This window comes from Stegostoma tigrinum, chromosome 27, assembly GCF_030684315.1.
Source record: "Stegostoma tigrinum isolate sSteTig4 chromosome 27, sSteTig4.hap1, whole genome shotgun sequence".
Classification (NCBI taxonomy): Eukaryota; Metazoa; Chordata; class Chondrichthyes; order Orectolobiformes; family Stegostomatidae; genus Stegostoma; species Stegostoma tigrinum.
In genome coordinates this window covers 30,084,458-30,100,937 of record NC_081380.1, presented here as the reverse complement: position 1 = coordinate 30,100,937, position 16,480 = coordinate 30,084,458, and the positions used below count along the sequence as shown (strand labels likewise).

General features: G+C 41.5%; 1 protein-coding gene across 4 annotated transcripts in view; it reads right to left on the bottom strand.

Moving 5' to 3' along the window:
* blmh (bleomycin hydrolase) overlaps positions 1–16,480 on the bottom strand; it is a 103,579-nt gene that overhangs the window by 41,455 nt on the left and 45,644 nt on the right. For 3 of the 4 annotated variants that reach the window (XR_009447295.1, XM_059655231.1, XM_059655230.1), the window contains exons 7-11: positions 16,131–16,286; positions 15,286–15,444; positions 9,512–9,579; positions 5,429–5,546; positions 1,553–1,622 (exon numbers count right to left, since the gene is read on the bottom strand). Coding sequence is in view for 3 of the 4 variants with exons in the window: in XM_059655231.1 (XP_059511214.1) it covers positions 1,553–1,622; positions 5,429–5,546; positions 9,512–9,579; positions 15,286–15,444; positions 16,131–16,286 (571 nt within the window). In the remaining variant the exon portion in view is untranslated. The remainder of the gene's footprint in view (positions 1–1,552; positions 1,623–5,428; positions 5,547–9,511; positions 9,580–15,285; positions 15,445–16,130; positions 16,287–16,480) is intronic. The other variant, XM_059655232.1, reaches the window with a different exon arrangement.

Sequence of the window (16,480 nt, the reverse complement as noted above, 5' to 3'; positions counted from 1 at the left end):
ATCCACAATCAGTATCCTGTTCCTGCCTTATCCCTGTAACACTTGATTCCAGTATTTTTAAGAGCTCTATCTATCTCTTTCTTGAAAGTATCCAGAGAGTTGGCCTCCACTGCCTTCTGGAGCAGAGCATTCCATATATCCACCACTCTCTGGGTGAAGAGGTTTTTCCTCAACTCTGTTCTAAATGGCCTACCACTTATTTTTAAACTGTGTCCTCTGGCTCACGACTCACCCATCAGCGGAAACAAGCTTCCTGCCTCCAGAGTGTATGCAATTAAAACATTAAAAAGGAGTTAAAAGAGAAAATGGAAAAACGATCATTTTTAGTGCAAGAAGCCAGAACAATAGGGCATAATTTTTGAATTAGAGCTTGTTCATTTAGGACTGATGCCAGGAAACCTGAAACTTTGACCTCCAAAACTTACTGACGCTCAGTCAATCAAAAATTTCAAATTGGAGATTGGTAAATGCTAATTAGACAATAATATTAAGGATTGCAAAAAGAAGGCAGGTAGATGGAGTTAAGCTACAGGTCAGCCATATTCTAATTTTATAGAGCCTGGAGGGCTGAATAATCTATTACTGTTTGGGGACCGCTTTGCAGAACACCGATGCTCAGTTTGCAACAAACAACTGCATCTCCCAGTCGCGAACCATTTCAGTTGCCCCTCCCACTCCTCAGACATGTCCATCCTGGGCCTCCAGCAGTGCCACAATGATGCCGCACAAAAGTCGCAGGAACAGCACCTCATATTCTGCTTGGGAACCCTGTGGCCCAATGGTATCAATGCGGACTTCATAAGCTTCAAAATCTCCCCTCCCCCCACTGCATCCCAAAAACCAGCCTAGCTTGTCCCCGCCTCCCTAACCTGTTCTTCCTCCCACCTATCCCCTCCCCTATCTCCTACCTACCAGCTTCATCCATCCCCCTGACCTGTCCGTCCTCCCTGGACTCCCCCATTAACTCCATCTCTACACTCACCTTTACTGACACCACCCCCACCTCTTTGACCTGTCTGTCTCCTCTCCACCTACCTTCTTCTTTATCCATCTTCTATCTGCCTCCCCTTCTCTCCCTATTTATTTCAGAATACCCTTCCCCTTCTACATTTCTGAAGAAGGGTCTAGACTCGGAACGTCAGCTTTCCTTCTCCTCTGATGCTGCTTGGCCTGCTGTGTTCATCCATCTCTACACCTTGTTATCTCTATTAGTGTTCCTGTTTTAATTTTTAAAAATATAGAAAGATCAGTGTGGACACATTTAATTTCTAACGTTAAACGTTGCTTTCATTGTTTCTTATTTGGTTTTTGAAGATTTACTTGTGGTGTATATATCTCATGAAAATAACAACTTGCAAACATTTCGGTTAATCTGCTGCAGATCCAGACTTCAGCATATATGTTCAATCATTCAAAGCTACATAAAATGTTTGCTTCTATCCTGATTATCCTAATCCAAGCACAATATTTATTTTAATAGCCATACTTTCATCAAGATTCACACTGGGTGATCTGAGTCAATCTTTTACATACATATTTTCTTTAAACTTACCTTTGTTCCCACTGTCCTCTCCCCATGAATTTTCCACTCTCCACTTTTCAAATCCAGCTTCGTTTCCAACCTGTGTGCCAAAGTATACAATAACAGCGTGTCAACAAAGACTTTAGTTATAATATTCAATGTACATTAATTTAATGAATATGTATTTTGGGGAATAGTGTAATGCAGTAGCCTTTCTCCACAAACTGTAGAGTATTTAAATTAAAAACAACTAGGCAAATAGATTTTGGGGTGCATAGCTCTCAAGTGCTTTCTAGTTGAGGCAGCAATCCATATTCATTCTGAACTGACACCATCTGGTGTCCCTGTGGCTATATTAGCAATGACAACGAGTGTAATTTTATGAGTGATTGAGTTTTAAATCCTACTTAGGTTTTGCTTTCTCTACATTAAAAGCAAATCTAATTTCATATGATTTTTCCAAAATTATGATTTTTTTCCCCTCTCAAATCTCCTATTTAATACCAGCATCATTTTCATTTTGAATTGCATTGCGACTATCAAGCTTTATAAGCCACTTAACTTAAACTACACTTTCACAACACAATTGGTCTGGCTTCAATCTCAAATTACAAGGTCGAACGGTTAAATTAATTTTCCACGATGAATTGTGGCCAAATGCTTGTAGGGGGCAGTGCGGTATGTTTTAAGACAGTTGACAGCGTTGGAAGGAAGTTACAGATTAATTTAAGTGAGTTTTGACTCCAACATGGTATTATACCTGACGTGACAATGCTTGTTATCTTCCTAGCATAAGAAACTAGAAGTGGTTATCATGATATTGAACAATCCAAGACATTTATCACAGCTGGCTATTATAAACAGACATTACATTCACACGCACATATGTGTTAGGTTAATGTTAAAACTGTTAGAATAGAAAATATGAACATTTTCCAAGTGAACCCACAGTGAAATGGAGTATGCGATCTTTATGACATCAGATCACATGCAGTGATGATATCTGTAGCATGCCTCCTGACATATTGGCTGTGAGATGTAACATAACAGTGATGAGTGGTTATGACAGGGAGAAAAAGGATCCAATTGTGCTTAGTAAGGTCAACGATTAAACGAATTGTACGACACAAATGTTCAAATCTGCATGTTGTGGATTGGAGGAAAAAAAATTGATGGCCTATGGAAGGGAATGACTAGGGTAGGACTCAGTAGGATGACTAATTTTTCTCTGCCACAAAATGTCCCTGAATCCACAGCTGCTAACTTAATTGAATTTCTAAAGTCTACTTGACATGTTCGTTATAATGTACAATTAGCCAGATGATCGCTAACTAGTGACGTAGATAATTTCTGGTAAAATTCAGCCCCATGTGTTAACTTTGGCAGGTTTCATGGAGGTTTTCTCTGTGAGCTCTAACTAGTTTGTCTGTGCTATCTTTTTAAACTTGCCTCATTACCCACAAACACTCCTATGATGCTCTAGTCATCATATTTTCCTATTCATTTCAGGCAGAAGTACGGCCAAGACCTCCTCAGATTCCTGGCACTGGCACCCTCTTGAAAGCGCAGTCACACACCCAGTCAAGCGGTGCCAGTATGCAGCTGCCCTGCATGGTTCCTATCAATTGTTCCAGGCATGTTGGTGCATAGTGAAATTAACACCCCTCTTTACTGACCTGGAGACCTTAAGAGTTGCTGCCCATTGAGCATGCTTTGAGATCTTGTCAGTGACCGAGGTCAGTAGGAGTAACAGATGAACTGGAGTCACGAGTTACTGCTTTAACTTGCAGTTTGAGAATTGTCACCATCTAATTTCTACTTGAAAGGTGGGCAACTACATCTGAAGACACCTCTTGCTGCTCACTTGTCAGAATCTTGTCTCACGACTTAACTTTCAGTTTTGGAAAATGGGACTTTTACTTTTTGGAAGCTCCTCTCTGACTAACGAGGAGAACTACATTCTTTCTTCATATATTTCAACTCGCCGTTTCAGAAGACAATTGCAATTGAATATATTTACGACGAGGCCAGTTGGCACATTAAGTCTGTGATGGACTTAATTTCCTTCTAATAGTGTAAGCCAATTGAAAACGTGGTGATTTAGTTTACTTAGTGGTGCCAATATGAACAGGCAGACCTCATTTCTCCTTCCAGGTTCATCAAAACCTGCTTGTAGTTCCACCTTTGAGGAAAGGGCTTGTTTTGGAAATGCAGCTGCAATATGGGATTCTGCCATCTGAAAACCTGATCTATACAAGTGTCAAAAGTCCTTTTATGAAGTATTTGCAATATGGTCTTCAGATGATTGATTCAAGCATGTGACAATTCACTCCTGAGATCTCCTTAAAATCATCTCAGGGTTTGTTGCAAAGAGCTTTGGGTGTGTTTGAACATTTAAGTTGGGGCTACTTCAGACAAAATAAGGGAAGTGGGCTCTATCCCATCTCAAGAATTAGAAACAGAAAACTTCTAAGAAAAAGGAGATTCTGGAAGTCATTAGTGAAAACATGCAACAGATTCACAATATGTATTGGCTTAAGAGATCTTACTGTAGTGGGCATAAGCAACATTTTATAGCTAGCATTATCAAATGATAAAACTGAGTGATATTTCTAAATTGAGCATAGTTTATGAATGGGCATTAAAGTTTATTGGGATCTTATGATTATGTGAGCAGTTTAATGGAAAGCAGCCAGCATTTTTACCTCACCACTTTGACAACTTTCATAGATTTTATCATGGAATCCCTACAGTGTACAAACAGGCCCTTTGGCCCAACAAGTCCATGCTGACCTTCAGAACATCCCATCCAGACCCATCCCCTTAAACCCACCTAATCTACACATCCTTGAACACTATGGGCAATTTCGCATGGCCAATCTACATGGAGCACCCAGAGGAAACCCATGCAGACACTGGGATGATGTATAAACTCCACACAGTCAGTCACCCGAAGGTGGAATCGAACCCGGGTCCCTGGCGCTATGAGGCAACAGCGCCAACCACTGAGCCCCTTAAGATATCTCCTCCTTTGTTTGCATCTCTCCAATTTTATTGCCTAAAGCAAGGTTCATGAGCTTTCCATCCATGATGTTTGGCACTGTGTGCTTGCATCAAATTAGATCAGCAGGTCTGGCAGCATCTGTGAAGAAAAAAATCAGAGTTAAAATGTTTCGGAACTCAGTTCTGAGGGAGGGTCACCGGACCCGAAACGTTAACTCTGTTTTTTCCTTCACAGATGCTGCCAGACCTGCTGAGCTTTTCCAGCAACTTTGTTTTTGTTCCTGATTTACAGCCTCCGCAGTTCTTTTGGTTTGTTATTTAAGTAAAATTAGATGTTGTATTAAGGAATTCAATTTCAAAATGTTTCTTCAGGTCATTCAGTTTGTGTAAAGATGAGTAAAAGGTCCAATCGAATGTTTTTTAAAAAAGTCATTTTATTGATTTCAAATGAAGCAGAACACACACGCAACGGTGAAACTACAAAAAAGTGTAAAATGCAATGACATGTTGAGGAATTTAGAAAACACTGGTAAAACTTAAAAAGCACAAGACTTTTGGCTGTACCAGATTGAAAGAGAATGCTCAATTGTCAGCCTGTTGTTTATGCAATTTTATTATGCGCAAATCCAAAGTTTGCAAGTTCATGACACTACCCTGCCTTCTTTGAAGCTGAAAGTACACAGCAGCGATGTGTTCCAGTCAGATTTCAAAACCAATGTATTCACTTTTGGTAGAACAATGGGCATGATTGTGAATGAAAGAGCAGCCAAACACAGTTATCCCCTCACTCCGGAAAACATCGCTACAAATCAAATGATTCTGGACAGATCCAATCACCTGCGTAAACAAAGCTTGGGCGTGGAGCGAGGGGGGAGGAACTGTTAACTGTTGAGTGTGAATTACCTTTTCAGAGAAGCCGGTTAAAACCATAGCATGAGTCATCTGTGATTCACCAAGCAGCAGTCGTTCTGCTTTGCCCAAGTTACCCAGAGAGACTCCAAACAGCAGCTCTCGGTTAAATCTGCAACACGTGCAAACTTGTATGAATAATCAGTATGTTTTGATGTTTACATTCTGTTATAATTTGATCATATTTATATACTCATTTGCATTTAGTAGGCATTGCCTCTAATCTCTGTGACAAGGTGCACTTGTGCATATTCCACATGAGACATACATGAAGAGTGAGTACCATAAAACTGGTAGATTGGTTAAAATCTTGTACATTCGTCACAAAAGTAAACATTATCCTGTTGTCATTTGACAAAAATGGCATGAGTAACCACAAACTATAAGCTTCACTTTTAACTAAAACAATTTTGATGTCTTCTGATTATTATAAGCAGGTACCGTATCTTTTGAGGTCATACAATCCTTCTTATTATGCATTATTAACTGCATGCTTCCAGTAATAAAGTTTAGCCAGTTTACGAATATTAAAAAGGCACAAAGGATTGGAGTTAGTTCTTGGATTCTCTCAGAAAATGGAATCCGTGTTAGTGGCAGAAATTCACATGCAGCAAACTTTGTATTGTGCAGCATTCTACCAAAATCTGTAATAATTGGACCTTCCTTGTTTAAAAAAAAGCCAGTCTCTTTCACTGTTCAGATAATGCTGTTTTTAAAAATTATCCTGTGTAATAACAGCGTAGTACAAATTTGGGAAGTCATTCTTAGGCTGTATATTGAAATGAGTAAAATTACTGGGTCGGTTTGGATACTGTATCTGAATAAAAATATACCATTCAGAACAACCGTCTGCTCAAGTTATTTTGAATACCTGTTCCGAAGATTGTGGTTTTAGCCTAGTCTTCGATTGTGTGGATTTGACTGTTTTGCCCTGTCATGCTGGGACCTTTGACTGCCCAGTTACTTCACTGCTTCCCTCAATGATATCTTATGTGCCTGGAGTATTGCAAGGCCTTTTTTATAAATCATCTGCCACCTCCGATGCCCTGGGTATGCCAAATGACAGAGTTTACTCTATAATCTTCTATATCAGGCTTACTTCCTTCTCCCTACTTGAAGCAAGCATTGACGATACATACTCCTTTCTCTGTAAGGGCACTCTATGGTAATAGTCAGACACCACCCAGTGTATCCAATAGGTACAATTACAGGGTGTACATTGTGTGGTTTTCAGCAGAATAGTGTTAACATTCCAACAATTTATTTATTCAGGTGTCCATCCCTCTTAATTTGTTCATGGCTTGTAAGCATTGCTGGCTGGATCAGCACTTATTGCTCATCCCTAACAGCCCTTGTGGAGATGCAGGTGACCTGCCTTCCTGAACTGCTACAGTCCTTGGGGAACAGGGGACACCCACAGTGTATTAGGTAGGGAGTTTCAGGATTTTGATCCAGAGACAATAGAGGAATGGTGTTTTAGTCTAAGTGAGGGTGATGTGCAGGGGAACCTATAGGTGGCGGCGTTCCCACATGTCTGCTGCCCTTGTCCTTCTAGATGGTAGAGGTCACAGGTTTTGAACTTGTTATCAAAAAAGCCTTGGTGAGTATACAATATTTTATTTTGCAAAAATATACACTATTCATAAACTTTTTATTAGGACATTACAACGGTCCAAAACCAGTTCTGTGCAGACTTTGCAGGAAAACTTCACAGGAATTTTACATTCCTCCAGTTGCAAAAAAAAATTTTCTAATCGTGCAAAGAAACTATTTACATCCCATTAAGGCCACAATACTGTTTTGGATCTTAACAGCCCTCACTATCATGCTTATGCCGCTGTGGCTAAACATCAATTTTTAGCTTCTGCAGATGAGTGAACATAAGAACACATGATAGTTAATCATACAACTAGCATTTGTTTTACACAGTGACTGCAATGCAAGGGAGCTGTCAAACCTTCTTTTGACTGGTGCTAAGAAAAAATGAAACAAAAAACAAAGAAAAAGAAGCTATGAATGCAAAAATACTTGCATTGAAGAAAGAAATGAATAATATTGAGACCTTGTCTGATTGAAATAAATAGGTATTCAATTTAAGACCTCGTTCAAGTTTTGCATGATCGACTCAATTCTGTTTCTTAGGGAACAAATAAATTAGAAAATCATTTGGCTATGATATTAAACTGCTGGTGGATTAGAGGCAGAAGTGGATAGGGGAGGGGCCATTTACTTGCAATGTGCTTGGAAAAGAATTCATTTGCTTATTCAAACTTTAATTGGGGCGAGCCGATGGCCCAGCTTTATTATCGTTGGACTGTTAGTCCAGAGACTCAGATAATGTTCTGGGTTCAAATTCTGCCACAGCAGACGGTGGATTTTGAATTCAAAAGAAAATCTGGAATTAAGAATCTGATGATGACCATGAATCCATTGACGACTCTCAGAAAAATCCATCTGGTTCACCAATGTCCTCTGGGTGAAGGAAACTGCCATCCTTACCTGGTCTGGCCTACATGTGACTCCAAACCACGTTGCTGTGGGTCAACTCCTCACTGCCCTCTAGGAAATTAGAGATGGGCAACAAATGCTGGCTGAGCCAGCGACACTCTCATCCCACAAATTAAATTTTAAAAAAAAATTACATGAGCTGATTACAGCGAGGGGAATCGGTTCAGCTGAATTTTCTGGTTCAAGCATTCCTCCAGGCTTTTGTCTGCACAACCAAGTTAATCCACACTGGGGAGAGGCTGTTTGGCTGCAGTGATTGAGGGAAGATCTTCCACTGTTTAGCCAAGCTCAACACACAACAGCAACTTCACAATGAGGAAAAGCTGCTCACCTGTTCTGTGTGCACTAAGAAATTTCTTCATTTGTTCAAAGGGCTCCTGAGGGACGAAGCACAGGGACTTGAACTGCTTACACCAACACTTCAGCAAATTGAAGTATCAGATTCCAATAACATCATCCATTTACAGTTCTATTGTTTTGTTTTGTCGAGAACGCGTGTGGATAAGACAACGCAAATGCCAGTGTTTAGGGGACCGATTGGAAAATGAGATTTGGGATGACTGTGGAGGCTTTGAGAAGATTGTCTGAAGATGGATTCAGAATGAGCAGCAACAGTACCGAACTTCATGATGTTTTCCTTGAACTACTGCTGAGTATTGAATTGGGCATGGGGACCCATAATTTTCCAGAGTAATGGCAGGAGAAGGGAGGGACCAGTTAGTTCATTTAGCCAGGTGGTTAGCACATGGTTCAGGATACTGAGTGTAGGGTTCAATCCCCACTCTGGCTGAGGGAGACTTGGGGTCTGCCCTCTGGTCAAATCAACTGCATAAACTGTGATTTTTTTAAAAAATGCGAATTCTATCTGAAAAAGACGTTTCTTTTTGTTTCATGAACAGAAATTGCTGGAGAAACTCAGCAGGTCAGGTGGCATCTGTGGAGAGAAAGCAGAGTTAACATTTCGGGTCCAGCGACCTTTTAGAAGTGTTTGTTTTATTCATTCATGGGACATTGGCATCACTGGCTAATTTGTTACCTATCCCTAATTACTCTGCAGAAGTTAATACTGAGCCACCCTCTTGCATTGCTTGGGTTGTATTGCTATTGAGGGGTTCACAACTCTGACCCCAAACAGGAAGGAGACCCACACCAAGAAGACGATTATCAAGCAGTCTTTTGGGTGGGTTGGCCCTCAGTGGCTCCATAATCCAGAGGAGTTTGGGCATGCAGCCACCTCAGTAAAGAACAGGGACCATCAAATCTGAACGATTTGACTTGACCTTGAGGACACTGAGCACTTTATCCTTGCTCATCTCTCGGATTTTTATGTTGCAAAATTCTTAACAGGGATTCCCAGTGAAATCACTTCACTCTTGAGGGTCTAAGTTAAAATATTTCAAAAAATTGAATTTCAATAAAACAAGCATAGAATTAGGACACCTGAAGTGGATAGATGTTAAATAGGCCTATTATTTTGACCAATATCTTACAATGTATCATAATGCTTTGTCGAACATTTAATCTCTCCAGTGCAACTTTATTTGTTCCTTGGTGAGGTGAGGTACTTACATTTTAGGGTCATTGATCCCTAGCTTGCTGCAAAAGGCCTTCCCCACATCACATCCAAACCAGACTGCCTGAACAGTAAAGATAGTGACCAATTTCAAAAAGAAGCACAGGAACAGGATTCATTAAATACATTAAATCTAACTCATTAGCTGTAAAATGTAATCATTACTGTAACACAGAAAACATAGCAGCCAATGCTGCACAGTAAGGAATGATGAGAAAGGCATCTGTTTTACTGATGTTGGGTGTGGGGTAAATATCGACAATGACATAGGGAGAACTCCCATGTTGATCTTTAAAATACTGTTGTGGATTCCAAGAGGACAGTCATCTTGAACAGCAACATGCCTGGTAATATACCAGATCCTCCCTATAATACCGATGTGACATTGCAGGCTTTGTCCTCAAGACTCTGGAGAAAGACTTAACCCACAAGAGCGCTGATCCAAGGCTGGCACTCGTTTGTAATCAGCAAGATCAACTTTTCATTTGTAACACAAATAAAAAAGGTTGTGTATGCTGATGGGAATTAAGACACAAGATTTGCAGAGACCACACTGACCCCCAAAGGCTGGCGCTCTCTCTCTCTCTCAGTCAGTCAAAAGAGCCATGCACCAGTGACTTTACTTGCAACATTTCTAGCGAAGGATCAATACACCTAACCAAGGTGAGCGCTCTTTTTGGGCATTGGTAGGCACCCTAGCTGCGAGTCAGGAGGCCTGCGTTCAAATCCTATCTGCTACAGTGCTGTGTAATAACTTCTCTGAACAGGTTGATACAGAAAGTATCCACACAGCCAGAACAGGAGCTACAGATGTTGGGTCTTTCCCTCTGTAAGCACTTGAACTGGACAGGGAGACTGCTTGGTTGGTATAAAAACTGCAGGCGCCAGCATATAAAACAATAGCAGATTACATTGAAGTGGAGTTGAAATGCCCATCAGTCATGATTTAAATGGCGGAGTGGGCTTGACGGGCCGAATGGCCTTACTCCCACTCCTATGTCTTATGGTCTCATGGACAGCGCACAGCGGAAATACAGCACCCATCAAGTGTCAGCTCCCACTTGTCTGACACAATCTGTCAACGTGGAGACAATGACATGGATCCAAAGTAACTTTTAATTTGTTCTTTAGGAAAAGCAGACAATGCTGTGATGACAAAGAAACTGCGTGGAAGTGGGAAGATATTCTGAAATTCGACAAAACTCTTGTCAAGAAGCAAAAAGTTCAAAAGGAATGATCTGGATTTTACCAAACACTGGTCAAGCCTCAATTTTATGGAGTTTCTCTCCACAAGTGCATTTTCTCATGCAATTCTCCGCAGTTCGCCTCATTATCTAACCACCTGACCTCCAAAGCCCAACCGCGTTACTACGTGTGCAGCCAAAGGTGAATGTGCTCACCACTGCCACATCCTCCCAGAATGCTGGCACCAAATTTAACACACAGCCAAGCACCAGTTCAAATGGCATCAATCAGGAGCTGCCCTTCACTGTTCCCATGTGTGAAATACTACCCCAGAAACAGCTGTGGAGTTCCTGATGGGTGGGGTGGTGGAGAGAAGGGCCACCCACTGTCCTCAGGTCCACCAGTGGTGACCATGACAGCAGACCTTACCAACCTGCACCAAGGTACTACCCAGCTCACTGCAGCGTCCATGGGTGGGGATAGGCAGATCCAGCAGTGCTGAATAGTCAATGACCTTCTCCATTCCACCAGGCCAAGTATCACCACCTTCTCTACAATACCTCATACTCACTCTCTCTCTGCTAGTCCAAACATCTCCCACCGAGGCTCATGCCCTACTACTCTCCCCTGGCTGCAACATCACCCCTGGCTCGCAGTCAACCCCCAGACAACTGACCATGCATGGTCTCTGCACTGGGGTACCTCACAACCTTTCCCCAACCATACCAGCACAAACAGCTCCGCCAACCACTTTCAGCTCAGCCAATCCTCCCACTTTGTCTCATTCCAAGAGAAAATATCCCACAATAGGGTAGACAGAGCGAAGGCAGATGGTGGCGTGCCTGACAATGCGACAGTAAGAACTGCAGATGCTGGAGTCTGAGATAATACAGTTGCAGTGGGACAAACACAGCAGGCCAGGCAACATCAGAGGTGCAGAAAAGTTGACGTTTCAGGGTGGCCTTCCTCTGATGCCGCCTCGCCTGCAGCGTTCCTCCAGCTTCACACTATTATATGTGACCGATTGACTGTGTCCAGCCCTACGGACTTAGGACGGACATACCCTCATCTTACTGTGTCATTACTCCTGACTGCAGGCTGTCTCCTTTGACCTGACCGAGGACCACTCCCCTTGGACACTGAGACATGACAATTTGGTTGAAGCACACGGTGTATATTTGCTGCACAAGCTGCTGGCACATGCAGGCGCGAGGTTGATGCAGCACTGCGCCACAAGTGACACAAAAACCAAAAGAACTGGATGCTGTAAATCAGGAACAAAAACAGAAGTTGCTGGAAAAGCTCAGCAGGTCTGGCAGTATCTGTGAAGAAAAAAAATCAGAGTTACCGTTTCGGGTCCGGTGACCTCTCCTCAGAGCCAAGGAAGGGTCACCAGACCCAAAGCACTAACTGATTTTTTTTCTTCACAGATACTGCCAGACCTGATGAGCTTCTAGCAACTTCTGTTTTTGTTCCATACAGCGACATGTCCATTCCCTTGACCGATCACTGCTGACAACATTAATAAGCTGCCTGGCTTTATGCCTGTGCTAAAAGATAAAGGCAAGACAGAAGGGCTGGGAGACATTAAGCTCTGAATGAGACATCAAAGCACCGGGTGCAAAGTGAGTGAAAGAGTTGAACGAGTTTCAGTTAATTAAAAGGTTAAATTTCCAGTCAGGAATGTTTACAGTAAAAGCTGAAGAGCCAGAGATGTAGAGGGACACACAGAAAAGCAAGACCAGGAATGTAGGGAGTGACACAATCAACAAACATTTAAAAAAAGGCTTTGTGTAAAATACAGACAATATCTGGCATATACACAGTGGGAAATGAGCAAGTAACACTGGGACCAGATGGCCAACATACTGTATGAACTGATAAGGTCAATAACTTAATTCCTGACTCGTAATATATAAAAGATGGCAAATGTTGAGACTTTGCAGAATTAATCTTATATTAGTAAGACTGACTCTCCCTGCATGGGCTTGAATAAATACTATTGCTGTGAAGCTGTATCTTCCGGCAGCTGGTCAAGTTGAACAACAACTCGAGCCCGAAGAGGGTGAGTGAGCAACCCTGAGAAAGCACCCTGGCCCAATCTAGGAGATGGGTGTCCAACACCATGTGTGCAAAGTTACATGCCAGCTGCACTATATTGCAGTATCAATGTGGAGAACTACATTTTAAGTGAGTCAGAGTGTGCCGTGATGATGTTATGAGGGTGCCATGTATCTGATGTCAACCTCCATGGACAGAGGGGACAGAAAGTTGCTGTCCATGGAGTGTGACTGGAGATGTTGGTTACCACTGTCAGAAGTTGCAGACCTACAGCAAGCAGTGAGCTGGAGCAGACAGGGGCCTATTCCGATTTTTATGTTGGGAATTGTCACCATCTATTTTCACTGTAATAGGAGAATGGAAAAATGCATATCAAACAGGATGGTATTAGCTAATACCATCCTAATGTATGCAAATAGGTCTCACTACTCACTAAGCAAGGTTCAAACCTTTGCTGCAGAACTGGCCTTTTTGCCCTTGATATCGACAATCTTATTTATTCTGTTCTCACTATATTTTCCCTGACTGCCCCACCATTGCCGGTGTTATTCAGAAGCTGGAAAAATTCAGCCCAATGTTTTAACAAAATCCATAAAGGTTTTGATGAATTTTCATGGCGAGTATTGGGGATGTTTGGTAAAGAGATGACCATTAATAAATTATCACATCCAGAGAAAAGTCTATTCAGGTTGTGAGATGTTTTCAATCTCACAGAGCCATCTCTGATCTAGGAAATGACTTCAACCAAGAGGGGAAGGGTGGAGGAAACTCTTAACTGAGGATTGAGGGGCCACTTTCACATACAAAAGGTTGCGATTCTAGTTTGAGAGAGAGGGGGGTACAAGGAGCTGACAAAATCCACTGCATCAACCATCCAGACTGATCGCCGTAGCACCTTTGGTGAGCTTGCTGAAAACAAAGACTTTAATACAATTTAGCTAAATTGCTTTAATGGGTCAGTTTGCTGGACAGCAGCTTTGCAATGCAGAGTAACGCTAACAGCCTGTGTTCAAATCCTGCACTGGCTGAGGTTACCCTGGAAGACTTTCCTTCTCATCTCTCTCTTCTCCTGAGGCATGGTCACCCTCAGATTTAAACTACCACTAGACGTCTCTTTCTCACAGCGAGAAAGCAGCCCTCTGGTCTGGGAAGACTATGGTGACTATACTTTTATTTTGAGGTTACAATAAGGTGAGTTACATTCCAAAAAAGAAATGTCTTTGAGCAATACCATGGAAGACAGAATAGAGATGTTGAAACAATATTTTCAGAGCAGTATCACCCATCTACACGTAACTTGTACTCTACAAGTGGAGCTGTAATTATACTTGAAACAATGTGTATATATTGTATGGTCCTCATTGTGATGTTTAGTTTAGAAGTTAGAACTTCAAGAAACCTGGTCTTGTACACTAAGATCACAGCTCTACTGCTCCTTGTGAGACGTGGGAGACTCCCAGACTCTTGGAAGACATCACGATGGAGTAGGTTGTAGTTTTGAGGGGATTTCCTTGGAGAGGGATTTGAGGTAATGGTGCTGGGGTGGGAAGAGAAGCCATTGAAGATGCAAAATAGAATCACTAGTAACAAAACCTGACCATTGAGTTGGGAAAAGGAGGGAAGTCAGAGGAGAATGGTACATGTGACCTTGTATGAGATGGAGAGAGCTTGAGAAAGGACAGTGGAGCTTGATCACAGTCACAGAGGACGGAATCATTAACAGTGCACGCTGTCAGCTCGAAACAGATTCAAAATGCGCCCTTGGAAAAACAGATTAAGTGAAACTTGCCAGTGAAGAAGCAGGCACTTTATAACATTCAAAACTATTCTTGAGTCAGGCTACTGCTTCAGGTTCCTCTCCATTTCCACTACCCAAACCAGGATGACTTCACCCCAGCACCCCCACACACACTTCTTCTGAGGAACAATTCATCTCTTTTCACTCCAGAATTTTCAATGTTTCACCAGCATTAACAGGTAAAGAGGGAAAAGCTGTGACTCATTTGTGCTTTGAATCTGCAAGGGTGAGCAAACACCCCTCTAATCTCACTGACTTGGATGGGGAATTCCATTCTATTTTTGGTTGTGTTATCCTCTTGTCCTCTTCCTCCTTGTTCCTACGTTTGACTTATTCACTTCTTGCAGCTGAACACACAGCTGCTCCCCAGAAGAGACTCACATGGTAGAAAATCAGTACAAGAATATTCCAATGGGTGCAGCCATCCAATTATGTGTTCCCTCTTCCCCCCCAGGCAGTGGAAATGGTCTTTGGTCATGGCCTCATTTGAATGGCAGCAGGATTGAAAGACATTGGTGCAAAACAAATAAGTGACTCTGAAACATTGCCTGGAATTTCCTCCTTGGGGTATACAGAATTTTCTCACAGTCAATAATTAGAAGCAAATGGAGACTGTAGAGATTTGCTACCTCCTCTCTGCTTCCATGGATTTACATTGTACCTTGGGGAATGTTTTAATTTTACTACAAATTAGTTATAGAAGAGTAAACATGACAGAATGCAAACCTCGCCATCTTTGATTGAAGCTGCAGCCGACTGCTTTAACACCTCAATCGGCTGATTGATGTATAAAGTTTTCCTTGCATTAACCATGTTGCTCAGAAATTCAACTGTGTACAGCTTTCCATAGGGATTGAAGGATCTGGGGTCATTAACCAAGCACACCTATAAAAACAAACAGTAATAATGCTTCTTCAGCAAAGGACAAACATTTTAATTATCCAAATAATTTAAATCATATGCAATCATCTGAATTGTAACTAACCTCAAAATATGCTTTCCAATCAGTTTTTTTATACCCAGCATTGAACTGCACCTTTGTTTCTGAGGGGAAAACTAACAAACATCAAGGAATTTTATTCAATATTGAAAACTACCTGTGGTGAAGTGATCGCTTTTTCCATTACCGTGTTTTGCAGTAAGATTTAGAGTGTATTGGATCATCTGACTAAAGCCAAAAGCTCATGCCAGATCCATTTTACTCCTCAATGACTTATTTTTAGAAAATGTGAAATTTTAAATGACTTTGCTTTTATCCAAATGCAACACGAAAAGATGCGAAGTGATGTACGTGACACAAGAAGGAATGGAAAGATGCGGTGAAAAACTGAATTAGGATGGGAGAATGCTGATAAAGAGGTTAGGCATCAGCTTTGATTAGGTCAGGCTAAATGGCCTGTTCTGGGGCTATAAATTCTGTGTAATTCAGAACATTACTTCTGTTTGGTGAAGAACAGAGTTTAACTATCGTTAAACTATCGTTAAACTGGAGAAATGTTGCTAAATTAAAACCATTAACAGAAAGCACAGTTTGACTACTCAACAAGTCCAAAAAGTCCCTGCTCCTGTACCTTGTCTTCCATGTTGAAAAATGGCTTCACGTGTTCGGTATAAAACTGAAGAGGTGTTAGTGGTCCAATCTTCTGGTAGTTCTTGACTTTGTCTCGGAATTCCCAGGTAAAAGTTTCAGGAGGTGTGCCCAGGCAAATATTAACTATTCTGAAGACCTACAAAAGGTATCAGACAAGTAACCCATTAGCAAATAATGGAAATACTCACTCAGGAGAACATCGCTAAAACAGGAAGAATGTTTTTCTTTTTATTTCTGGGAGGATAGTTCTGCTTTAACAATGCATTGTGAGCAAGGTCTCAACAGAAACAAAGTTGCTTAAAAAGTTTTACTAAACATTGAAGGGACTCA